The sequence below is a fragment of the Mustela nivalis genome (genome assembly GCF_964662115.1).
Source record: "Mustela nivalis genome assembly, chromosome: 1".
NCBI classification, from domain to species: Eukaryota; Metazoa; Chordata; class Mammalia; order Carnivora; family Mustelidae; genus Mustela; species Mustela nivalis.
This window is the reverse complement of record NC_139020.1, coordinates 201,133,111-201,157,610: the sequence shown is the minus strand read 5'-3', so window position 1 is coordinate 201,157,610 and position 24,500 is coordinate 201,133,111. Positions and strand designations below refer to the sequence as shown.

Sequence of the window (24,500 nt, the reverse complement as noted above, 5' to 3'; positions counted from 1 at the left end):
ACAAGGAATTCAAGGCCATGTTCCACTGGACAGCAGGTAAGGCATGCAGTCACCCCATCTGAGTCCCCCTTTGAAGGCTGAGCCTCCGCCCATGCCCAATGGAGCCATGTTACATGCCTTCATGATCGGTGCCTTCCCTGCAGACCTGCCTGCCCCAGCCTAAAATGCAGTGCCTTCTTTCTCTGCCTGCGTAAAGATTTGCATCCAGATATGTGATCATCTCTTTGGGGCATGCTTGTGTCCCCCTGTCTGACTTCAGCTAGATTTTAGGGTCTTATCATCCATACTCATCTTGCTGCCAGGTGGCCTCCCTTGATCTAATTCCTTATCTGGCTAATTCCTCATCACACTTCTCTGGCCCCCGGGTCCCCGGCACCATACTCTCCAATGTCCGACATTCCTGAAACTGTGAGCCTTCAGGAATCCCTGCTATCCCCAGTATCCCTGGGCCTGGCACAAAATGAAGTTTTACTGAGAAAATGAGATTAAATCCATGAGAATGAAATTTTTAAAAAAATTTTCTTTAGCTTTAGCCCAACTGTCCTATCAGCACCTACAATCATCTTCTAGCTCCTGTGAGCAGGAGGTGATGTCATATTCTAGTGAACCCATGGGAGCTCTGGGAAAATCAGGGAGGGTGGCATGTTAGCACTAGTGTTCTAGAGAAAACTGCCAAATCTCTATCCAACCACTTCCTATTTGTCTAACTTCAGGCAAGTTCTTACTCAGATCTAGTTCTTTATCTAGAAACTCTGTGAGGAACCACCCACTTTCTAAGGTTACTGGGAAGTTTACCTGAAGGAAATCATTGTTTTCACCATCATCAACCACTGTGTTCTGACAGAGGCACTCTGTAACTGTCACTAAAATGAATGAGGGGGTACTTACTTATTTGTGAAACTTTCTAAAACACTCTGCATGTTACTTTACTTAAAGAAACCACTTCAAAAGGGGTTTTGCTGTGCCCCTAGATTTAGGATAGTTTTAGGAAATTTAAAATGAACAAAATTCAAGTCTTAGGAAAAGTACTCCAAAGACAGCAAGAATTTCCTTTGGCACTAGATCAAGCCTAGCTAAGCCAAACCTAAGAGCAAAGCTAAAAACTACAAGCAGGTTAAGAACAGAGTGCTGGCGGCGCCTGGGTGCCTCAGTGGGTTAAAGCCTCTGTCTTAGACTCAGGTCATGATCTCAGGGACCTGGGATCGAGCCCTGTGTGGGGCTCTCTGCTCAGCAGGGAGCCTGCTTCCCTTCCTCTCTCTCTGCCTGCCTCTCTCCCTACTTGTGATCTCTGTCAAATAAATAAATAAAATCTTAAAAAAAAAAAAAAAGAACAGAGTGCTGGCACTAAGTTGACTGGGATCTAATGAACCTCCTTAAGGATGATGAAAAGAAAAATTTCAACTCTGAAATTCTACTTCCCAGGTTCGGACGAGTAGATCCTATCTTGCTAACACTATCTAGCTTTGGGAAATTCCAAACCATAAATTCCTTCTCTGACTCCCCACGTGCTTTGAACAGGCATGCTGAAAGCCAAATGCTCACTGACAGAACTGGAATACTAAATATGGGGACTCAGACCTTTAGAAAAGGGGTACACCATTCAGTTGACAGTTTATGTCTTGCCACTTGCATAAGTTCTAAGGTCAAAATTAAATCATCTCTTTTTAATAATTAGAATTTAGTCTATATTACAGGCAATGTCAATCTGTAGAAATACTGGAGGAATTAAGAAAGTCGTGCAAATTTCGACTAGTAGAAAATACCTAACGTCGCATATGTAAAAATCAAATTAAAAAATAAATTCAGGGGCGCCTGGGTGGCTCAGTAGGTTGGACCTCTGCCTTCGGCTTGGGTCATGATCTCAGGATCCTGGGATCAGGCCCCATGTCGGGCTCTCTGGTCAGCAGGAGACCTGCTTTCCCCTCTCTCTCTGCCTGCCTCTCTGCCTACTTGTGATTTCTGTCAAATAAATAAATAAAATCTTTTTTTTTTTTTTAAAGAGGGCACCTGGGTGGCTCAGTGGGTTAAGCCTCTGCCTTTGGCTCAGGTCATGATCTCAGGATCCTGGGATCAAGTCCCGGGTCAGGCTCTCTGCTCAGCGGGGAGCCTGCTACCCCCCCGCCCCGCCCCGATTCTGCCTGCCTCTATGACCACTTGTGACCTCTCTCTCTCTTTGTCAAATAAATAAGTAAAATCTTAAAAAAAAAAAAGAAAAAAGAAAAAGAAAGAAATTCAGAGAAATCTTTTCTCCCTAAGAAAAGCTATGAAGGGCCTTAATTGTAGTACCTATTATGTTGCCTAAAAGCCAACTTCTAACATTATCTTTTTATAGTTTCTTTTTAAAGATTTTTTTTTCTTTTTTAAAGATTTTGAAAATTTATTATTTTGACAGAGAAAGAAAGACAGCACAAGCCTGGGATTGTGACCTGAGACGAAGGCAGACATTTAACTGACTGAGCCACCCAGGCACCCAGAAATTTTTTAGTTTCAAATGCCCTATCCCATGTACCACATGACTTGCTCCTGAACAGATATGATAATGGCCATTCTCCATCATCCCTTTATTCACTATATATAAAGAGGGTTTTGTCCTAAAACCTATTCCCATTCCCCAGCAGTCATTTTCTACTGTACTCAAGTTCTACAAACACAAAGTTGGGCTATACTTTCATAGACTCTATAAAGGAAATACAGAAACAACCCTGGAACTTCCAAAACCTGATTTCCTTAGATTGAAAATGTAAACAGACTCTGAAACAACAGGGTCTGATGGCCCCAAGGCAAGATTTTCATTAAGAAAAAAAAAATCAACTATTTCCTGAATCTTATTTGCTCATTTCTAATTTTCTTTCTATATTAAGTAGGCAAAACAATGCTAATATGTGACCCTTGTGATTAATTTAAAATCTATTATGTCTACAAATGTAACTTAGATTCCAAAATAACTTTCATTTGTCAGATTAACCAACTACTAGGTAAACTAATTCATGAAAACTGAAATAAATGGGAAGCCATTATCTCCACTCTTGAGAACCCAACCTCTCCAAGTGTGGTTTGGGATCGGCAGCATTGGTACCCTTGGGAGCCTGTTAGAAACATGGGCTCTTGGGCCCCATAGGGACCTGTTACATCAGAACTTGCATTGCGGTAAGGTTCCCAGGGAAATTTGCGGCATGTCCAGCCAGACAGATGCTCTAAAGCACCACTGTCTGGTATTTTATGCAATTATGGAATTGTTCTCTATCTGTGCTAATACAGTAGCCACTAGTCACATGTGGCTACTGAACTTTTGAAATGTAGCTAGTGCAACTGAGTAACTGAGTATTTAATTTTAATTCACTTTAATTTAAAAAGACATCCAGTGAGTGACTACTACATTGAACAGTACAGCTCTCTAGTGGATCATTGGATACCTGCAAGCACTGGGTCACTACAGCCAGCCACAACTGAAAACCCAGCAACATGGAGCACAACTCACCTGTCGTTCCAATATGCAGAACGACTTGAAGAAAGACCAGTCCTCTTCAGCTGCTCTCCCAGAACATCAGGTATGGAGCATGGATCTCCAGATGATACTGTGATCATTCTGCTTCCTTTCTCAATCAGGTTTCCAAAATTTACCCCTCAGCTCTAGAGTTTTCATGCTGATTTCTTTGAAATCTTATTACTGGACAAAAAAATGAGCCCCCAGCCTTGGATGAGAGGCAGCTTCCAGGCTGGGGGAGGGGGGGCACCTGAGATCTGAGGATCCTCAAGGGTACAGTACATGACCGCACAGTTGCGAGTGGGGAGTGGGGGTGGGCCCAGAGCTTACAACAGATTTTTATGACCCAAACACTGGTTAAGAACCATGGGAGGAGGGAAGAACTTTGGATCCTGAGAGTCTTGACAGAGGGCCCTCAACCCTAGCCTAATAACCCTCATAAACCCCTCACAAAGGTAACCAAAGAAGCAAAAGAAACAAACTACACAGAAAATGTAAAATGTTTTAAAATTTATTCTAAAAAAACAAGGCCATGCAAAATAATTCACACAACCCTTGGCAAATGAGAGAAGATTTTCTGCCTTACTCGTCTCATACAAGATATGAATGAGCACATTATCAGTTTGAAATCAGAAAATGCAAAGCTATACCTCCTCCCTGAAGAGCTTAGGGTATAGCTTAAGGTCAGAAGATCATTCAAGAAGACTGGTTATCCCTTACATAGAAAGTCTCCGGCTGACTTGGGCTGAATCTAAACTAAGGTGGTGTATTCCAAAGTCCTTTACAACTCCACTGCGTAGCCCAAAGGAAAAACAATATACAGTTCACTAATCTAAGACTATTCAGCTATGACAAAATAATGCACAAGCACTTGGAGCTGCCTTCCAAATCATGCAGAAAGGTTGTTAAGTAAGAATTCTGATTTAAGGAGAGTAGATGTGCCTTCCCGCTTTAAACACACTTATGGTGACAAAACAGTTTGAAAGGTCCCACATGCAAGACAAAAAATTCTTTCTTGCTAGACAGTTGAACTAAACTGACTTCAGGGGCTATGAAGGGTTCAGCAGGTACACTGAGAGAAGACAGCAGGGTCAGAAAGACTTGTAAAAGCCTCACCGAGTTGGTTGATGACAGACACAATCTGCTTCCCCTCCCAGGCTGATAACCTATCAGGCTGCAGAGTTTACTATGAGGAAAGACCCACCCAAGCCATTTGCTCCCGAGTAGAGTTAAATGATTCCCCTGAGGACTCAACACTGTTGGCTGGACTTGAGTGACTTTTAGGGTCTTGCGTTCAGACTGTTGTCTGGACTTGGATGACTGTTGGGGCTATATCCAAAGAAGTGGGGGAGATCTGAAGCATCTAAGTCTCAAAATAAAAGCCCCAGGGGTCTTTCTACTTCAGAAAGAAACCAGGGAACAGCTACCTAACAACCACGTTGTCATGCATGTATAATGCCCCACTATTCAATTTCCTAGCCCAAAAGAAAAAATCTTGAAGAATAGCAAGAAAGATGTGACTGACTGTACACCATTGTAAAGCCTATCTAGGGGAGGTGTGGATTGCTATAAGAAAAACAGTGCAGCCTTGGGGCTATAATGGGGTGACAGATGCTGGAATAACACCACACGTGAGCAGAGCTCATTCCTTAAGCAGCTCCCTACCTAGAAGAGAAGGAACTCAAGGAGCTCCACAAACCAAAGCTCCTCCACCCAAAGTGCTGCCTCTGTGGTTCCTGGGTGTGAAGAGGACATCCCCCACCCCCACCCCCCCAGCTCCTCCTAAACCTTTTAGAATCTTCAGTGCCACAAATTTTACTATATGCTAGGTGCCAGGCATCATGCATGGTTCTGGTAATACAAAGGAAAATAGGACAAAGCCCCTGTTCTCAGACTAGTCTAGCAGACAGGGTATCACACAAGGGCACCCTCTCCTGGCCCATCTCTTTTTTTCTGCCAGTGCCAGGAATCCCCACTACTCAGCACGCACCTGTTATGACAACTCTTTAAAAATTAGTCTCCCACACACTCCCACTTCTGTATGAGCCCCGAGAGGGCAGAGAACATCTTAGGCATCTTGGTTTCTCTAGCACCCAGCACAGTGCTCCAACAGGTAGAATGAACATGGTAAAGGAGCGGGGGATAACACTCTGAACTTTTCAGATAGAGGCTATGAAACTGCAGAGTGGACAATTCACAAGAAGCAAAGGAAAGTTTGAAGAACAAATGTATGCCAAATCTACCTTTTGTCTCTCCCTTCCTGTGTCTGCTGCTCACTTGGCTTTGGCATAACCCCGCCTCCCTAAAGGGTTCTAGTGGTTGTACTGTCCACACCACCAGACCCTGGTCCCATCCCCAAGGATCATCCTTCACCCCAAACAGGCCCCATTCAACAAGGCCCCATCCTCCAAAAGGACTTCAGTCCTTGCCTATTTTCTAATAATTTGAGCAGGCACCAAACACAATGGATTGCCTTGTAAAGCAGATTCTACCATCCCTGGCTGGCTGACAAGTGGTGGATGGAGGTAGGTAGGTAGGACAGGTCGTCTTTCTTTTTTTAAGATTTTTTTAAAAATTTATTTATTTGATACAGAGAGAGAGAGAGCACAAGCAGGGGAACAGCAGGCAGAGAAAGAAGCAGCAGCAAGAATTCCTGCTGAGAAAGGACCCTAATGCGGGGCTCGATTCCAGGACCCTGGGATCATGATCTGAGGCTACCACAGATACTTAACCAACTGAGCCACTCAGGTGCCCCAGGCCAGGTCGTCTTAAAACTACTGTGATTGTTCCCACGGCAACTGAAATAAAATCCAAACTCCTTCCTGAGACTTGTGGGCTCTGCACAGTCCTGGTTCCAACCTGTCTGCACACTGAACTCAGGACTTTGCGTCTCTGGCTCTGCTTTCTTCCAGGTCTTTCCCACCTCTGGGACTCTGAAAGTGCAGTGTTCTCTACATCTGACTTCCCACAGCATGCTATGTATGCCTTTTCTTAGAGCTTTTCTCACAATGTATTCTTAGTTTTTGCTACTTTTCCTCTCCCTCTATGAGCTTGAGAGCAGGGACTATGTCGGCACCCAGCTGGGTGTCCCCCGCACAGTAAGTGTCTAATACATATTTGCTGAGTTAACAAAAAGGCGGCCCTCCATCCCTCCATCCAGCTCCCCCACCAACCTTTTTTCCTGATGGTTCCCGCACCAAGTCACCCCCATCTCCTCATTCCTGAGACCCACTGCCCACAACTCTCTCCATTATCTGCTCTCAGAACTCCCCACCTCAGAAGTCCCACTAATGGATCCATTTACCTGCCCACCCTTCACTTACTCCCATCTCTCAGCCGTTACCCGCCCCCCCCCGCCCCCACTGGCTGACAAGTGGTGGATGGAGGTAGGTAAGCCCATTCCTCTCGCCCCAGGACGGGCCCTTACAACCCATCACCCGCCGCTTAGCCCCACAAGGCCCTCAGTCCGTTGGGTTTTAACCTCCTAAGTCCCCTAGGCTTCAGAACCCCGCCTTCAGTCCTCCCAGTGCCCCCACATCTCCCCTTCCCGCTCCCCGCCCCTGACCCCTCACCCCCTCAACCCTCGGGCTCCCTCCCAGACGACTTGGCCCTGGCTCCTGGGCCCGCCCCCTTCTCTGCCGTGACTTTGGGTGCCCCCCCCCGCCCCCGTCGAGCCCGCGCAGCACCTGGCCTGCGCCTCCTCCAGGCTCTGGTCGGTGATGGCCATAATCTGCTGCAGGACCTCGCCTGTGTCGGGGCCCGGAGGGGGCCCGGGCGGTGGGCGGCGCGGGGCCGGCAGAGGCGGCGCGGGGCGCTGTGGGCGCGGCGGGGAGTCCATCGGCTGCGGGGCCCGGCAGGCGCAGAGGGAGATCCGCCCGGCCTGGAGCGCTCACAAGGGCGCCGCAGCCAACCCCCGCCACCCGCGGGCTGCGCGCGCGCGCCCCGAGCCCCACCCCTCGCCGCCGCCTCCAGCCAACCGCCGCCAACCAGAGGCCGAGTTCCGCCCACTGACACGCCCCACCGTCTCCGCCAGCCAACTGCTGCCGCCTGGGCCGCTGCGCCCCGCCCACGGACACGCCCCCAACGGCCCCTTTCAACGGCCCAGGACTCGGTTGCGAGTTGCCGAGGCAACAGCTCTTCGCACCTTCAACCACCTTTTTCCACTCGCATACCTCCGCCTCCCTCACCTGCTCCGAGCAAGGATTCCTGCTTAGAGACCTTAATCCTTCTTAGGGCCCCTCACGTCTCCTCAGAGGCGCCGCACCTCCTCAGAGAGGTCCCGCATTTCCTGAGAGACTCTCAAGCCTCCTCAGAGAACAGCCTCCCATCTCCTCAGCGCCCTCGACTTTTCACCATAGCACCCACTTCTCCTGAGCCCCCATGCCTCCTTAGAGCCGTCACTCCTCACAGGTCCCCATTCTTCCTCAATGACCCCATATCTCAGATCCCCCCACCTCCTCAGGAACCCACACATCTCTTCCAAATCCCCACTTCTCAGGTACCCCACTCTTCCCTTAAGCTACCCTTTCCTTCTCAGAAATCCCTGATTCTCAGATCCTCACCAACACCCACCATTCATTCTAGAAGCCCTGAGTCCCAAACCCCTCCTCAGTCCCCTAATGGTCCCCTCAGTTTAAGCCCCATCAGATGCGTCACTAGGTCTCCCAGCCTACTGGTTCTTCCTCCTTGGAGTTTTCCACGAGGGGTGTAGAAGTGTGAGGTGATGGTGGCTGAGTGATTTTCTCAGCTGCACAAATCAATTCTCCTTTCAAAATGACCTTGGGTTTATTCATTCCATCTACTGCAATCAGGTCCTAGAATACCCATTACTTAAGGATGCTTCCTGAAGGTCTCCTCTGAGGCATACCCCAAGAGCGAATCTCCACAGGTCTTTGTTCCTAGCCATTAGAACTTACGGCATCTGACAAGGATCGTCATGTGAGAGAAAGGGAACGGACTGGACATAAATCACTTCAAAGTCATTGGGACTTGCTGGAGCCTCTTTGCTCTGAGGGCAGATTCCAGATGCAGCCTCATAAAGGCTCCTCACCCTCTCTGGGACCACTTCAGGGCAGGACCCATCTTCTTCCCATTGCTGATGGAAAGGAAACTCAAAACATCTGGTGTGATTGGATTGGAGGACTCCAAAAAAGGCAGCAGGGAATGGAAATGAGTGATGTGGGTCAGTATTAGGAACCACATCGAAAGCTCCCTGATTAAGGAAACCCAACACTGGGCCCCACTAAGAGGAAGTGCTAGAACTTGTGGGGCCCAGAGAGAGCTGTTGCCCTGGGCAAAAGTTCAGCCCTGCACAGGAAATCTTAAAATTGTGAGTAATTTTGGTGTGCTTCAGAGAACAGTGGTGGGGGCACAAGGCGGAAATCTTTAGGGACCAAATCTTAAAGGGAGGAGAGATTTACAAGAGAGGGAAAAAACAATGGGACAAGATGGCAAAGGAGACCAGAGGAGTGTGGGTTAGAACCTGGGGGAAGCTGACATAAAGGCAAATGAAACAGAGCCACCTTTGGGAGGCCTTCAAGGGCCCCACCCCATAGGAAATGGCTTTGGCACTCAAATTTGTCTGTCCAATAGGCCTGGAGCTCCACAAAAGCAAGGACTGCATCTTTCATGGTCCTGCGCCCAGACCCATGGTGGACAGGGCTCACTTGGGTCACCATTTCTGGAGATTCTGGCCTCAGAACCTAGAAGTCCTGCTTCCGATCTTGGACCCTGAAGTACCCAGCAACCCAGTTTATTCTTGCCTACACAGAGCTATCTTAGGGCAGGGGGAGTTTTCCCCAAGGGAAACCTAGCCCCATATAATGTAGAAGGACTTAGATGTTTTTGATTCTTCCATGACATGTGCTTTAGTGGTTGAAGAATCTGGCCTATAATGGGAGGCCTAGGTCCACATTCTAGCCATTATGTAGCATGTGAACCTTAAGTAGAGCTATAACTCTGTCTACTCCCTGGTGAAGTGGAAGCAGAGAATCCAGATTCTGGTCTACACTGTACCTGCAGGGTGGATCTCTGAGCATCTGAAAGGGGGCTCCTCATGGCATGTCTGAAGCCTTGGGGCGGGGGGCTTGAGGTGAGGTGGGGAAAATCAGACTAGGGTGTAACCAAATCTGGACATTGTGGGGATCGAAAACTCTTTCCCCAGGGGCGTCTCTAAGTCCCTTGATTCATCTCTGTGACCTTTGGAAGCTGTGTAACCACAGGCCAGGTGGCAACCTCTCTGAGCCATAGTCCTTATGTGAAAATAAGTGTGCCTCTACAGAAGATGCAAGTAACGATTAAATAATGTACCTACAGTGCTTATCAGTGTGCCAGGCACATCCGAGGAGCTTGAGGAATGGCAGCCCTCAAATCCTACTTCCTGCTCCACAGGCTCCACTTCCCTTGGCCTGTAGGTATGGATGGATCTAGGTGTAGGGGTGGACAATTGACGGCTGACAATTAATAACCTGGACCCAGGCGAAAGGGCAGGCAGGAGAAAGAGGGCTCACACAGGTCAGAGACCACTGTGGGCTCCAGAGGGCAGAGACAGATAGGGGTGGTGAGTTAGAGGCAGGGGAACACACAGAATGGATGCAAGACCTCCAAAAGGAGAGATGGAGAGGCTCAGTCAGATCAAGCCACTTTTGACCTCAAGGTTGTGAGTTGAGTCCCGTGTTGTGTATAGGATTTAAAGGGAAAGAGAGAGAGAGAAACAACCGTGCAGTGATCAAAGAGGAAAGAGAACAGGACTGAGAAGAACCTAGCCTAGCCTGAGCTGAGCTGGACAATTCTGGGACACAGGGACAGATGGACTATCTGACTTGATGACAGAAAATGCTCTGGAGACCTCAGTGGAAAGAAAGGTTTACTCCTTGTATCAAGCTCTCCCCACAGATCCCCCCTCAATTCTAATCGGGACAGGCAAGACCCCAGAAGCTCCAAGAGGCCACAAACCTTTTCCTAGCTCATGTTCAGCACCCCTCAGTCCATGCCCCTAAAGAATCCGCTTCTGGCAGATGGTGCATCCCTGGGCCAGCCTTATTACCCTGTCGCACTGGGCAGAGTGGCCTGAGACAGCCCTCCTCTCCCCGGTCTAACACCCACACCGCCATGGACAAGGAAGTGGTCCACAGGGTTTACCAGGGATGGGCAGTAAAACCAGAAAATGTCAGTTAAAAAACCCCACGGCCTGAGATGATTGAAGAGCAGATTCCTGAACCCCCTCTGACTCTCTCCTGGGCATTCCAAGATGACCCCGAGGCCCTACAGCAGGCAGAGCCATGAGCCCAGGGAAGGCTGGCAGGGGAGCTGTGCCATGCAGACTGAGGGTCTGTCCTGCAGCTCAGGACAGCTCAGGTTGAGCCCGGTGCATTTACAAGCAGACGGGGGCTCTAATAGGGCATTTGCATCAGCACACTGAAGTCCCAGGCTGGCTACAGGGTGGAGTCCATCAGTGGGTGGCCGTTCTCTGGAAGCATGATGCGCGTGCTGGCCCCTGTTCGGGTGGAGGGAGCATAGCGGGCAGACTCGTGGGGCGACCGGCGAAGGCACAGACAGCAGAGGAGGCGGCGGAAGGTGCGACGCATCTCAGCGTCTCGGCACGAGTACACCACAGCGTTGACCAGTGAGTTGGCCTCCGCCAAGAGTAGGAAATACTTCTCCACGGCCAGAACGTTGCAGGACTTGCAGCCCAGACCGTCCAGGAGCAGCACCACCTGGCCTGGTGTCCAGCAGACCACGAATGCTCCTGCAGGATGGGGCCCAAGGTGAGTGGGGCTGGTTCTGGGGGCCCAGCACCCCCAGCTCTGAGCTCAGGGCCGGAGTGTCAGGCCTGACACCCTTGTCTGATGTGTCTGCCAGAAAGGGATACCTTTCCTAACAGGTACACTAGACAGGGCGCTGGACCCTTCTACGTGGAGATTTGTTCTATGGGGGAAAGGAGGTCACTTTGGGACAGGCCAGTTACTTGGTGGGGGAAGGGGAGCTCATAGGGAAGAATCACTCCTTGTTCTTGGTGGGGTAGGCAGTATATCCACATGGGATGTACCTTGCTGCCTCCCCCATTCAGACCCCTCTCCAGCCGGACTGACCTCATCACTCCCGGCTAAGAACTCCGGAGGGCTTCCCACAGAACTCAAAACGAAATCTGATTCTTGCCTGTGCCCTTCGAGGCGGTGCTGACCTTCTCTCCTGCTTCTCTCCAGCCACACGGGCCTCCTCTCCTCTTTGGAGGCACTGGCCCGGTCCTGTAGGGCTCTGACCTTCTGTTCCCTCTGCCTGGAACTCTTCCCTTCCCCAGCATTCAGGTCTCTGCTCAGATGTCACCTCCTTGGAGAACATTCCCCACCCAAATGATCCCCTCCCGTGTCTCGTGGGAGTTGGGGTGGGGAGGGGGCGGGCAGCACGGTTCTGGCAACCCTGGGCCAGCGGAAGGGCCCTCACTCACCCAGGATAATGACAACGGTCTTGACTAGGCTGAGTGTGGTCTCTCGGTAGCGGGGGTGGCAGCTGACGTGCTCCGCCATGCGCTGCACCCTCCGCCTCACGTAGAAGAAAATGCGGGTATAGACAGCCACCATGAGCAGGAAGACAAGCAGGCTGGACAGTGCCCAGACAGCCAGGTAGGAGCGGCTGAGCAGAGGGGCCATGCGTGAGCAGCGGTCCAGGGCGCAGAGGCAGTGCCACGAGTGGGCGGGCAGCAGCCCCAGGCCCAGCGCGGCCACCCACACCCCCACGATGAGCAGGACAACGCGGCCGCGGGGCAGGCGGCTATGCAGCTGCACGGCCATCACGCTGCGGTGCCGCTCCACGGCGATGGCTAACAGTGTGGCCACCGAGGCGGTCAGGCTTGTGTCCAGCAGGCCCTGCCGCACGAACCAGCCCTCCAGCGAGAGTCTGGCAGTACGAGGGCCCGTGTGAAACATGAGGAAGAGGTAGGCCACGCCTGCAAAGAGGTCGGCTGCGGCCAGGTTGCCGAGCAGGTAGTAAATGGGCTGGTGGAAGCGGCGGTTGGAGGCGATAGCTGCGATCACCAGCAAGTTAGTCAGGAGCACCAGAACGCTGACGGTCAGCCCCAGGGCCACCACAACCACATCTTTGGGCCGCCAGTGGGAGCTGAGCTCCTTGCCACTGTTGTTGTAGAAAAAGCCGATGGTCTCATTGTAGTAGCACCGGCCCATGGTGGCCATCTGGGGGCACAGAGGGAGAGGTCAGTGCAGGTGGCATTTGTTGGAAGGGCACAGGAAGGAGCAGCAGCCAGAGGGGAGGGTCAGGACAGGAAGGGCAAGGGTCTCAAACTCAGATGCCTCAGGGTAAAGTGGTGCTGGTGAATGATGTGGGAAACAAAGGCAGAAGAAAAATTATTAAATTTCCTTATCAATAGCCCACTGACAAGTTTTTGAAACAAGCAGAGTGACATTCTTCTAGGGACTCAATGGCCTTGATGTTAATACTTTGCTAAGGGCAAAAGGCAATCCTGGCCCAATCACCCCCACCCCCCCAACATCCTGTAAGTCTACTTTAACATATAAAAATTCCTTTGGAAATTTCCTTTATCTCTCAACTCCCCAAGATACATGGTGGCAATCATCTTCCAAGCATATGGCCCACCAGTAGACATCGGAAGGGCCCCATGACTCAGGTTTTACCTGATGGTAATAAATGACCTTTTCTCAACAAGAGCTAGCTCTCTCAAGGTCCTGGGAACCTTGCTTCCAGAATTCCTTAGAGACTTAGGCTATCCCTAACCGCCTCCCAACTTGAGAGTATATAATGGGCCACTTGCAATCTCAAGACTCCAGTGCAGCTCTTTCTGCCCATGGGTCCTGTCCCAAGCTTTAATAAAACCACCTTTTCTACCAAAGATGTCTCAAGAATTCCTTCTTGGCCATCCTTCTTTCCTACATCAGGGAGCAGATCCACCAGAGCGGACAGCGATGCAGCCCCAGAAGTTGGGCAGCGGGTTTTGGGCGCGAGAGCTCCCGAAGCGGGCGGGGCATTTGGGCATTACAAGTGGGACAGAAGACCCTGGCGGCCTCCCAGACAAAGGGGGCGGTCAGGGAGGCGGTGGCCCGCCGGGCCTCCAGGCGCCCCTAGGCTGGCTGGAGGAGGAGCTGGGGCAGAGGGGAGGAGGGGGCGGTGCCCAGGCCCCATAGGCACGTGCCGCACCCTCCCCGGGACCCGCGCCCACCCACCACCGTCAGTACCCCCCTCACCTGGGCCGCCTGTCACGCCACAGACGGGATGGCCTCCCAGAGGGCCGGGCTAGGCCCCAGACCCATAGCCTGGAGTCCACCGCAGGAACGCAGGAGCGTCCGGGTGCGCTGGGCGCGGGCAGCAGAGAGAGCACGGGAGGCGGGGTCCCGCCCCTGCCCCTGCCTGGGCGCGGCGCCCCGCCCCCGCCACCTAGGGGAGCCCCGCCCCGTCTCCGCCACCTGGGGGAGCCTAGCTCCCGCAGCCGCGGTAAGGACAAGGTCTCCCGGAACCGCAGCACCCCCCTCATTTCCTCCCGGCCTCTCGGTCGCCCCTCTCCACTTCCGGCGCGGGACCCCCGCCCCCGTCCTCGCCCACCTCACACGCACGCAGTTTCGAGCCTTCCGGGGGCTGAGTCACTCACTGCACCAGAATTCCCGCGGTGACCTCGGACAGCCTGGGCGAAGCTCCGGGTGGTCTCAGGGTCCGCGCCCCCGCCCGGCCCCACCCCGCCCGCTTCCTGGCATCCAATCCGTCGCCGAGTTCCAAGCCACGCCCTGATCCGACTGGGCTCCCACCGCCGGGACCCCCGCCCCGCCCCCGCTTCTCCAGCGCTGAGATGCCCCGCGTTGCGGCCTGCGGTGCCCCTCGGACCTCTCCTGCCCCAGCTGACCCTCGAGCCGCACTTAAGTTTCTCGAAATCCCGCCCCGGCCCCGCAGCCCCCTGCCCGGCCCCGGCTTGTGCCGGTCCCGGGCTCCCACGGCCCAGAGCACACAGCTCCATTGTCCCGGTTATCTGCACTTTGTTATATTTGTTTGATTATGCAGGCCCGGATCGGGGACGTGGAGCTCCGGGAGGGCCGGGCGCGTGTGACTCAACCTGGTGTCCTGGCCCAGCCAGTACTACCTGTAGGTGCTCAAGGATGTTTGGGAATGAAAAGGGGGCCTTGGTTCCTCTGGTGGGTTAAATGGGGTCAAAGGATGCGGCCCTCACCTATCTCTCCCATCAGCCTCGCCTGGCAAAGAAAGACACTCAAGGGTATAAGGGACCCAGTTTATTCCCAGGTCATCAGACCCCGGGTACCACCAGGATGTCGAATCTGGGCTGCCCACACCTTCCAAGAGCTGGTCACCCGAGGTCAGCTAAGGAAGTAGGGAGAAGTGGGGGACTGGCCACAACCAAAGTAGCAAAAGGCAGCCCTGTTCAGGAGTCAGACACTATGGTGGACACCAAGGATCCCAGGACTTGTATTGACCCTGAGTACTGACCCCGACTCACCTCTGAACCTGAGTGGCCCTAATGGGCAGTGACCTGTGTCTAGTCGGGGGAATCCTGGTATATTGTCCCAACAAGGGTTTTGGTCTCCCAGGCCATGTAGTCTTTCCTTACAGGAACTCTCCAGATTCCACCCTCCCCCAACACTGAACACCCTCTCAGTCCTCAGTCAGAATGCTGGGATGGTCAGAGATGGTCCTCGACTTCCTCAGGTTGGGGGTCTGGACAACAGGTGGCCTTGGGCACAGCTTCATTGTGTAGCTTAGACAGGAGCCGGGCTGTCTCCTGGGTGATCTCAAAATGCTTGGGCAGTGCAGTGCGGCGCAGAGGGCTCCCCTCAGGCGACGAGGAGGAGACAGGGCCAGGTCCCCGCCTCCGCAAACTCCCTCGGGTCACTGATGCAACAGGGGTCTCTTCGCTCAATTTGGAAGCTACCTGGGCCAAGCTGGACAGCTGGTGGGTGACAGGCCGCACACCGCCCCGGGGATATTTCACTGGTTGACGGCTGAAGTGACCACGGGATTGCGTCCCCAGCAATGAGTCCTCTGGACCTTGGCTGGACACTGCAGGATGGCATGGTCATTGCTGAGGACCCCTAAGTCCTCTGGATATCTCCTGGGAGTCATCTCTCAGCCAAGCCACCCCAGGCAAGAACACCCCTACAACTACTGGGCTGCCCCCCAACATACTTACCTTCCCCTCCCTCCTCTCTGGTGTCCTCAACCATGTCTCTCTGGTCACTTTGTGGAGTTGGAATCTGTAGGAACATACCCAAGACCAAAACCCCAACAATAAAATCCCAGTTCTTTGAGATTCTTGGAGAGCTGAGGGTTTGTTCCTGGATATGTAAAAGGTTTTTGGCAGTTTTAGTATCTGGGGTGACGATGCCCTTTATAGTAATCCTGCTTATCCCCTTATGAAGAGCAGTATTACTAATCTCAGCTATGGGCTCCATGTGGGAAGGAGCACCCTCGCTCAGCAGCCAGCCAGCCCAGGGAGTGACTTAGCCATGTCCGCATGAGTAGCAGGTCACCTACCTGCCTCCGCTCCACCCTGCTCTGCTCAGCAACTCTGCACACCTGCTTTTCAATGTATCTGTATATACTTCAGTTGATCTTTAGCTAAATGCTAACAGCAGCATTTAGTTCTTTCTACATGTCCTGAGCACTTTTTGAGCCATTCCATGGCTCTGAGACCCAGTGCTCACTGACAGCCCCTTTGCCAGCTCTGGGCCACTGTGCGGGGGAGGTGCAGGTTCTCGGAAATGATGTGTGTAGCAGGATCTGGGGGACAGGGAAGCCACCAGTAGGAGTCTCATCTGTAAATGGTTTTCACTAACAGTATCTACCTCTCAGGGCTGTGGTGATGATAATAGGAAGCCTATAAAATGCTCATACATAGTAGGTGTGTGGTGCCTGGCATTCCACAGATCCCTCTTTGGCCTCACTTTCTACCACCTTCTCTTCCTAATTCATTACAGCTTGGGGCTGCACCTTAAATACACCAGGCATGCTCTCACCTCAGGGCCTTTGCACTGACTGTTCCCTTCAGAACCCCCTTCCCCAGATCTCCATCTGGCTCAATCCTCCCCCACATCTTTCCAGTCTTTGCTCAAATCTACCTTTTCCAAGGAGACTGGCCACAGCATCCTATTTACTGCTACACACTGCTCTCCACCTCTCCTTGGTGCCCCCTATGTCTCTTACCTTGCACTACCCTTTCTTTCTTTTTTTTTAAAGATTTCATTTATTTATTTGACAGAGATCACAAGTAGGCAGAGAGGCAGGCAGAGAGAGAGAGGAGGAAGCAGGCTCCCCACTGAGCAGAGAGCCCGATGCGGGGCTCGATCCCAGGACCCTGGGATCATGACCCAAGCCAAAGGCAGCGGCCTAACCACTGAGCCACCCAGGCACCCCTGCACTACCCTTTCTTTTCTTCTTCATAGTACTTGTCACCTTGTAATGTCCTACAAACTGACATTATACCATATTTCTTATTTGTTGTTGGTTTCTTTCCCAGTAGAATGCAGTCATCAAAAGGATGGGGTCTCTGAATAATTTACTCACTTATGTATTTGTAATGCCTACTACAACAGTGCTTGGTACATAGTATATGTTCAAGAAATATTCTGTTGCAGGAATAAATGATCACCTATGTTAGTAACTCTGCAGAGCTTTCATTCCTCCATTATTACTTCCATTGTTATCGCCCACCACTCCATTCCTCACTTTTAGGGAGAGAGGGAATGAAAGAGAAAAGTTTAAAGGCAAAGTGATGGAAGGAAGATGGGAGAGATTAAATGGGAAGAAGGGCCTCCCCATGTCTGTGGGCCCAGCGGGTTCCTACCTCAGGAGGTGTGGCCTCAGGATGCTTCTCCAAGGTACTGTGGGGCTCAGGGTCTGGGTCAGGATCTGATGCTAGGACTGGGGGCAGGGGATCTAGAGCAAGGTCAGAGGATGGTGGCTGGAGGTTGTTGTTTAGGAGAGGTCCAGGGGCTGGACTGGGGTCTTGGGGCAGGGGCTCAGTGGCCACAGGGAGGTCGTCCATCCCAAAGATTTGCTCGTAGTATACAATGAGGAACTCGACGAGCTGGGCCTGGTGCCCAGAGTCTAGTAGGCAGGTGACAGGGCCGGCACCAGCTGTCCCTGGACCATCCGGTGGCCGCAGCAGTGTTGGGCCAAACACAATGCCCAGGTTGTTGGCAGACATCTTGTTTTCCTCAAACTGTGCAGCCACCCTGGGGATGGTATGAGGAAAAAGATCAGAGCACAGAATATGTGGTCATTGGCTGTCAGAGAAGAGCCATAGGCCAGGCTCATGGCAACCCGCCCCAGTCATGGGTAAGTGTCCCAGTCATTGTTTGAGACCAGCAGCTACCTGCCTGGCAGTGGAGTTTGGGGTCGGCACCCAAAGTCTAGAGTCACGTATTAAAATTCAGAGCTCAGAAAACACATGCAAAGATCAGAAGTCAGCATCAGGGATCAGTCCCAGAGGTCAGTAGTTATGTCCACGGACGGGGTCACAGATCCGTGCCTTGGGTCAGAAGTCACATTTCAAGGTTGGGGACAGTGCACACCTGAACAGATGGGCCACCAGGTGCCGCAGGGTACTGTAGTTAGAGTCAGGCAGCTGCACCAAGAGGGTCTTCAGCGAGCGGATAACCTCAGGGCTGGGGCTGGGGGTCCCAGGGTCGTGCCCTGGGTCTGCATGCAGGGTCTTAGCCAGAGAGATGAAGGCGTCGTAGAGGTGGAAGGGGACCACGGGGTCAGTGAGCTGGGGGTGGAATGGCAGGAGGGACAAGGGTTTGGGTGGGCTGCAGAGGGTCCTCAGCCTGAACCCACCCAGCCCCTACCCCTGAGCCACTGAGTACCCACCTCCTGGAGGAATCTCTTGAGAACACTTGAGACATCATGAGGCGAGTTTCCTGACATGTCCACCAATGCTCGACCATTCTCAAAAGCCTGGCACAGCCGCTCCACGCGGACCCGGGACCCACTGACCCGGTAAATGCCCTGTAGGGCAGGGGTAGGAGAGAAACATCCGGCTTACCAACTGGCCGCCAGGAGTGCCGGGTCACTACTGGGGGTGGTCAAGAATCAGGGCAGCACCTGCACACCCAGGGCACGCTGTTCTATCTCGGCTGTGCACTTGGTGATCACAAAGGGCACCTCCTCCGGGAAGTCCCTGGGCAGCTGCAGGAAGTCAACCCCAAAGAGGGGGGTCCGGGCTGGGAGCCGCCTATGTCCACAGAGGATCAGCAGAGTCTCCAGGCAGCGCTTGTGGCAGGTCAGAAAGCACTGAAGGGAATGTCACAGTGTTGGGAGGTCATCAGGGATCAGCAGGGGAAGGGAGGTCATAGGGATCCTCTGGGGAGTGGGGGAGACTCATAGGGCATCATTATATCAGGGCATGTCCTAATGACAGAAAGGGCATAGGGATTTCAGGTCAGAGAAGTGTCTGGGGTCAGGGAGGTCACTGGGGTCAGAAGAGGTCATTGGTTCATGGGCCCAGGCCACACCTCCTCGCACTCGGTCCCGCTGACCATGAAGGCATCACACTCGCGGCACTTGGCTGGGCCCCGGAGCCGCCGCAGCCGGTGAGTCTGGGCCGCATTGGACAGCGTCCACTTCCTGAAGGGGCTTCCTAGGCCGTTTTCCAGCCCATCTACCAGGTCTGCAGGGACACAGGGTCAAGGGTGTCTGGTCCACCCCACACCCCTCACCACACCCCATTTGCTTTCAGCCTTACCAGGGTCTCGCTCTTCAAAGTCATCTGAGGACTCGGTGCCTATGGATGAGACCTTCACCAACCGCCTTGTGCCAGAGCCTAGAGTCAGAGCGTCACAGAGGTCAAGGGTCACAGAGGTTGTGGGGAAGCTCCAGGGCTAAGGAGATATTCCTGGTTTTTAGGCTTTCCAGAACCACCCACAGATGCTCTTGGGGAAAGGGTCAGAGGTCAGGAGGAAAGTCAGGTCAGTGACTGGGGTTGGAGAATGGGTCAGCAATCTGGGGGGTGGTTCAGAAGCTGGCTCAAGAGAATGGATCAGAGGGTGAAGAAAATAGGTCAGGGATGCAGGTAAGTCAAAGGTCAAGTGAAAGGTTAGAGATGGAGAGTCAGAGTCTGGTCAGGGACTGGGGACTGAGGACTGGAAGAGGGTTAGGGCCAGCTCCTAGCCACACCTGGGCTGGAAGTGGGAGAGTCCAGGGACCGGGACTCACTGCCACCACCCACACTGTCTGCATCGCCACCGGGAGTCCGGCCTGGAGTTCCTGGGAGGAAATAGGTCAATTAGGATGGACCCCTGCCCCGGCACCACTCATGCCTCCCTATCACTGTGCTCACCCTGCCAGCCTGTGCCTGCGTCCTCCCAGGGGCCTGCCTCCGAGGTACTTTCATCCAGCCGTGGTGGTGGGGGGCAGGAGATCTTCTTTCTTGTGTCCAGGGGAGAGCTGAAAGGAGAGGTTTGAGGGCTCTGGTGACCAGGAAACTGCCCTGGGATGACATCACCTGTGCATTGCGTCTAGGAGGACCCAACTCGAAGCACTTGTGTCTGGAAGCCTTGACACCAGTGAGCACCCAGTTCAATGACCCTAAAGTTCAGCCTCTCCCAGAACTGGAATACCCACCCCCAAAAGTGCTTTGGCAACCAAATCCAAGAACCGAGGCTTTGAGTTTTCTGACCCCCCCCAAGAGCTCAACCTGTGGTGCCAACAGCCTGCAACTGTCTCTGGGGCTCATTCCTGACCCTGGTCCCCGAGGGAGGCCCACCTGTGCGCAGCCGGCACGAACTCCTGGAAGGAGAAGGCAGGCGGAGGGGGTGGCGGGGCCTCGGGCTGCAGCACCCTCACGAACTCCTGGTAGCGCTGGCCGGGCTCGAAGGGCTCGCAGCACTCGGCCAGGGCGGAGAAGGCGCGGGGACCCCGCTCTGCCTGCGCCCCTCGGAGCTTGAACAGTCCCAGGGTCACCTGCGTGGTGGGGGTGGAGGGGTGGGAAGCGGGGCAGGGGAGGGGAGGACCAACGGCAGTCAGAGGGGGTGGAGCCTGACCTTTAGAGTCGCCATTGCGGCCAGGGTTTGGGGGCGGGGCGAGCAATGAGAAGCGGCTGGGGGATCTGGTCAGAGCCTGACCTGGAGGAGGGGGAAGAGGGAGACAGGACCCCATGCGGGTAGCGCCGAGGCTGACGTGTGATCAGGGACTGAGGGTGGAAACTGGTCGCCTAGGGAGGAGTCCTAGGCCCTGGGGATAGGTTAGGGGCAGAGGGCCTTCAACTGGGGCCAAAGGAGAATGTGGGGTGGCAGTGGGAAAGGGTCTCACCCGCCTCAGCACTTCGTCCCCCTGCAGCACCAGCTTGCGCACGTGCGACACGATCCGCTGTTTGGCGGCCTCTAGGTCTTGCTGCCGCGCGTTGGCCTCGCGGACGCACATCTGGTACAGCGCCATGGCCTCCTGCACCTGGGGAGACCAGGCTAGGGAATATGTGGGACAGAGTGTGGGGCCGGGTGAGCTGCAGCACTGGCGGGGCATGGGGCTAGGTCCCCACCTTGGCCTGGGCCTCCTCTCGAGATCGCCGCCGCCGCTCCTGCTGTTTGCTGGGCCCTGGGGAGGCCTGGGGTGCTGGGTCCTCCGGAGACGCCTGGGAGCGAACCCACAGGTCCTCGCTGCGCTGTACATACTGGAGCTGGGCCCTCCGCAGCGCCTGCACTGCGTCATTCTGGGGCCGTGGGGGGTGGGGGCAGGAACAGAAGGGGACAGATCAGCACCTCTTCCTCTCTTCTGCCAGCCCAGCAAGGGTGCACCCACCCACCCTGCCAAGGCCTCACCATCCGCTTCTGCTCTTTCGTCCACTGCTCCTTAAACTCTTTCCGCCACTTCTCAATCTCAGTTCGTTTGGCTGCTAGGGGCTGGCAAGGAGGACAGATGGGGGTTGGGGGGGCTGCCTCAGGGCCACGCCCGGTCTCTCTGCTCCCCTCTACCATGTGCCTTTTATCCTCTGGACCCTCTCGGGGGTCTGCACTCTCCCCCACCATCCAGCTCTCCACCTCATCCTTTCTAAAGCCTGGATCCAGAGATGCCAAAGCTCTCTTCCTGGGAACACTCAACGCCTTGCCCCATCCCCCCTCACCCCCCACCAAACCCTGCAAAGGAACAGAAGCAGTTTTGCAATTGCACAGGAAGCCTGGTTTGAATCTCTGCTGGGTAACCTTGGGCAAGTTCCTCAGCATCCCTGGGCCTCAGCTTCCTCATCAGTAAAATGGCACTGATGCTAAGTGCCTCCCCCCTGGGGAGGTGTGAATGGGATAGTTAGGGCAGCAGGGCCCCCTCACCTGGTAGTAATCTCTTTTCTGCTGGGCCACTGTTTCCATGGCTAGGGCTCCCAGGCTGAGGTCGTGTTCCAGAAACAGGGTGTAGATGTACTGCAGTGGCATGTGGTTCTGAGGGGGTGGGGGTGGGGGGAGGGTTGGCATTGGAGGATGCTGAGGATCTAGGGGCTCAGGGCTGGGGTTCTGGAGGCTCAGACCCCGTGGCAGGGGTCTGGTCATGGCTACCTGCTGGTGGATTGACACCTTGCCAGCCTCGGCGATCTTCATGATGCTTTTGGCAAACTCCAGCTCTGGGGGGAGACAGCAGGGGTCTGAGTTGGGCAGGATGTGGGCACTGCCTGGGGCCTGGGGTCGGGCAGAAGGGGCCCTCACCAAGGCTGGCTCTCTTCTCTGTCCAGGCCAGCAGCTCCTTGGCATAGCGGCTCCAGGTCTTGGCATACTCCAGAGCTGCATCCACACCGCCCGTGGTCCGAATGAGCCGCAAGTCCAGCTCCTCCCCTGGAGCAGGAGGTTGGACTTCTGACCTCTGAACCCTGACCTGTGGCAGCTTTCCCTGACCCCCAAGACTGACCAGACCAGTGACCCCTATTCTATACCCTATGGCTCCCCAAAACAGCCCTTTATGATCTTGTCCAGTTGCAATTTTATACCGATTCTCCACTGAGCCTGGGGTTCTCTGAGGGCAGGGGCTCAGCTCTGTGGTGTATACTGCCGTGTCCCTGGTGTGTGGAACAGGAAGGAAGGACTCCTTTCTGCCCCCACTTCCCCAGCCTCAAAGTCCCCTACCTGTAAGGGGCGCCGGACCCTCCGTGGAGGGGCGACTCCAAATGCTGGTTTCACTGGTCTGAGGGGGAGGGAGACAGCATTCAGGAGCAAGCGGGGGAGGGGCTTCAACCCCCTAGAGCCCCTCCCCCTGGAGACCCCCTCCTCCCTGCCTCCTTGGTCCCACCCTTCACCTCATTGGCTGTGGGGGTCTTGTCAGACTCTGGGTCTCCTGAGAGCACGGGGTCTCCAGGCAGCATCTCAAGGGTCCTGGGAGGTAAGGGCGTCAGGATGCCACCCTCCACCCGGTCGGAATTGCTTAGGGGGTGTTGGGGGTCCCCCAGAGCAAGAGCAGTGTGTGATGGTCCTGGATTTCACCTCTGGGTCATCTCTTGTATCTGGGAGGTCTGAGTGGTTCTGGGGGGGATTAGATGAGTTTGTTTTCTTTCCTTTTTTTTCTAAATGGGACTTGAGTTTAAAAGGTCCCAGGTGAATCTGGGGTCCACAGAGTGGGATCACAAGGATCTCAAATGTTTTAAGTGGTCACAAAGATATATGGGGGTCCTAGAACCATTTTGGGGATTTCCAGTGGATTTGGGGCTGAATTTTGGGATTTTCCAGGTGTTTTGGAAGGACCCATCTTAGACTTCTCTGGTTGTTAGGTAAGTGGATCCAGATGTTATAGGTTCCTAATGCACCTAAATGGTTAGGGATTTGGGGCTGGCCCAGGCTCAGACTCACACGTTCCCCAGGGAGATCTCGAGGTTATCCAGGCTCCGGAAGATGTCACTGTACCTCTTCCTGCTCTCTGGAGCCGGGGGTAGCCCTGGGGGAGGGGAGTGTCATACATGGGCCAATCAAAGCCTCCCTCCACCCACGGAGGCCCCGACACCATGGCCCTTAGCCAGCTGTTTGGAGGTTGGGAAGAGAGAGACAGAGAGTGTTCTGGACCTGTAGAGAGTCTGAGATGGGGGCTGGTGTCAGAGTCAGGACTGAGGCAATGTTGCCTGAGGTGAAGCCAACTCAGGGCAGGCAGATGGACTCAGGCACAACCCAACACTGGGACAACTGCTCCGAGGAACAGAGACACCCACACACACATGGGCCCAGAAGCAAAGAGACAAAACAGATGTCTCAGATGCAGCCACACTGTCCCTGGGGAAAGAGCCAGCTTGACAATGGAACCACATGGACCTCAGGCCAGACAGATGGAAATACACGTGGGAGAGACCGGCACAGAGCCCGTGGCACAAATGCATATGGGCAGACTGAAACCAGAGGAACATAAAGACCGAGTGACACTAGACATGCACAGCAGAGACACAAAGACAGCCGGAAATACAAGTCAGACCTTGCCACACTTCTGCCACAGCCCCCCTTCTGTGGGCTCCAGATCAGCAATGCCCCCTCCCCTGATTATGGAGGAGCCGGGTGGGGATTCTGCCACATCGGCCTCTCCATCAGAGGTCGTGACACCCTGCCCCCATCACAAATATCAGAAGCAGAAGCGGCCACTTCCCCTTCCTGGGCCCCCTCCCCCAGGCATCCGGGGTGAAGACTCCAAAGGGGGAGGGGGTCAGGGAGTGATGTTCTGGCTCTCTCTCGGCTTGGGGGTCCCCACAGTGGAGGATGCTCGCGTCCCTCCCATTTGGGACTCCTTTCCCCGTTCTCTGGACGGAAAGGGCAGGCGAGACCACTCAATTTAGGAAGTGGGGTACGGTTGGGGGAGGTCCCTCTCGCATCCCTTATCCCGGACCGCCTACCCGGCTCTGCTGCGTCCATGGCCCGGCCCGAGGATCTCTCGGCGGGGTCCGGGACTGGGGCGAGATCTCGCTCCGGCGGGGCTCTGCCCCGATTTCCTGCTGCGGCCGCCGCCGCCACCGCCACCCGGGTTCCGCGTAGCCCCGCCCAGCGGAGCTACGCCCCGGGACCGAACACGCCCCTGCTCAGCAGAGGCACCGCCCCCA

General features: G+C 54.2%; 3 protein-coding genes across 13 annotated transcripts in view; all 3 read right to left on the bottom strand.

The window, feature by feature from the left end:
• Window positions 1-14,115, bottom strand: part of PBX4 (PBX homeobox 4) — a 42,041-nt gene extending 27,926 nt beyond the window's left edge. The window contains exon 1 of one of the 4 annotated variants that reach the window (XM_082705963.1): window positions 14,054-14,115. Coding sequence is in view for 3 of the 4 variants with exons in the window: in XM_082705960.1 (XP_082562086.1) it covers window positions 13,699-13,985 (287 nt within the window). In the remaining variant the exon portion in view is untranslated. The other 3 variants (XM_082705960.1, XM_082705961.1, XM_082705962.1) reach the window with 3 other exon arrangements.
• Window positions 10,336-14,348, bottom strand: LPAR2 (lysophosphatidic acid receptor 2). 6 transcript variants are annotated; one of them, XM_082705904.1, is made up of 3 exons: window positions 14,100-14,348; window positions 11,931-12,672; window positions 10,336-11,231 (listed from the first exon to the last, which is right to left on the bottom strand). In XM_082705904.1, the coding sequence occupies exons 2-3, from the start codon at window positions 12,670-12,672 to the stop codon at window positions 10,918-10,920; spliced, it is 1,056 nt and encodes a 351-aa protein (XP_082562030.1). In that variant the 5' UTR covers window positions 14,100-14,348; the 3' UTR covers window positions 10,336-10,917. The 6 variants fall into 6 exon arrangements, with proteins under 6 accessions (XP_082562030.1, XP_082562033.1, XP_082562034.1 ...); XM_082705907.1 differs by having other exon boundaries at window positions 14,054-14,145; XM_082705908.1 differs by lacking the exon at window positions 14,100-14,348 and adding an exon at window positions 13,699-13,835.
• Window positions 14,349-14,715: 367 nt separating this feature from the next.
• On the bottom strand, window positions 14,716-24,500 carry GMIP (GEM interacting protein). Of its 3 annotated transcripts, XM_082705804.1 has the most exons (21): window positions 24,297-24,500; window positions 23,275-23,359; window positions 22,728-22,803; window positions 22,558-22,615; window positions 22,144-22,269; window positions 21,997-22,061; window positions 21,775-21,882; window positions 21,271-21,351; window positions 20,991-21,161; window positions 20,765-20,902; window positions 20,220-20,416; window positions 19,794-19,900; window positions 19,631-19,720; window positions 19,200-19,277; window positions 18,970-19,124; window positions 18,560-18,748; window positions 18,326-18,463; window positions 18,028-18,224; window positions 17,298-17,688; window positions 15,645-15,708; window positions 14,716-15,514 (listed from the first exon to the last, which is right to left on the bottom strand). In XM_082705804.1, exons 1-21 carry the CDS (start codon window positions 24,313-24,315, stop codon window positions 15,138-15,140), a joined length of 2,910 nt encoding a protein of 969 aa, XP_082561930.1. In that variant the 5' UTR covers window positions 24,316-24,500; the 3' UTR covers window positions 14,716-15,137. The 3 variants fall into 3 exon arrangements, with proteins under 3 accessions (XP_082561930.1, XP_082561931.1, XP_082561929.1); XM_082705805.1 differs by lacking the exon at window positions 22,728-22,803 and having other exon boundaries at window positions 24,297-24,450; XM_082705803.1 differs by lacking the exon at window positions 24,297-24,500 and having other exon boundaries at window positions 23,277-23,633.

Excerpts from the sequence above, each read along its gene's own strand:
- LPAR2 (XM_082705904.1), bottom strand. The coding sequence starts at position 12,672 with ATGGCCACCATGGGCCGGTGCTACTACAATGAGACCATCGGCTTTTTC. Across the intron at positions 11,232-11,930 it reads GACCGTTGTCATTATCCTGG|GAGCATTCGTGGTCTGCTGG; the intron begins GTGAGTGAGGGC and ends CCCATCCTGCAG.
- GMIP (XM_082705803.1), bottom strand. The coding sequence starts at position 23,428 with ATGGTGTCGGGGCCTCCGTGGGTGGAGGGAGGCTTTGATTGGCCCATG. Across the intron at positions 21,162-21,270 it reads CGAAAGAGCAGAAGCGGATG|AATGACGCAGTGCAGGCGCT; the intron begins GTGAGGCCTTGG and ends CCACGGCCCCAG. Across the intron at positions 19,901-20,219 it reads TTCGTGCCGGCTGCGCACAG|CTCTCCCCTGGACACAAGAA; the intron begins GTGGGCCTCCCT and ends CTCTCCTTTCAG.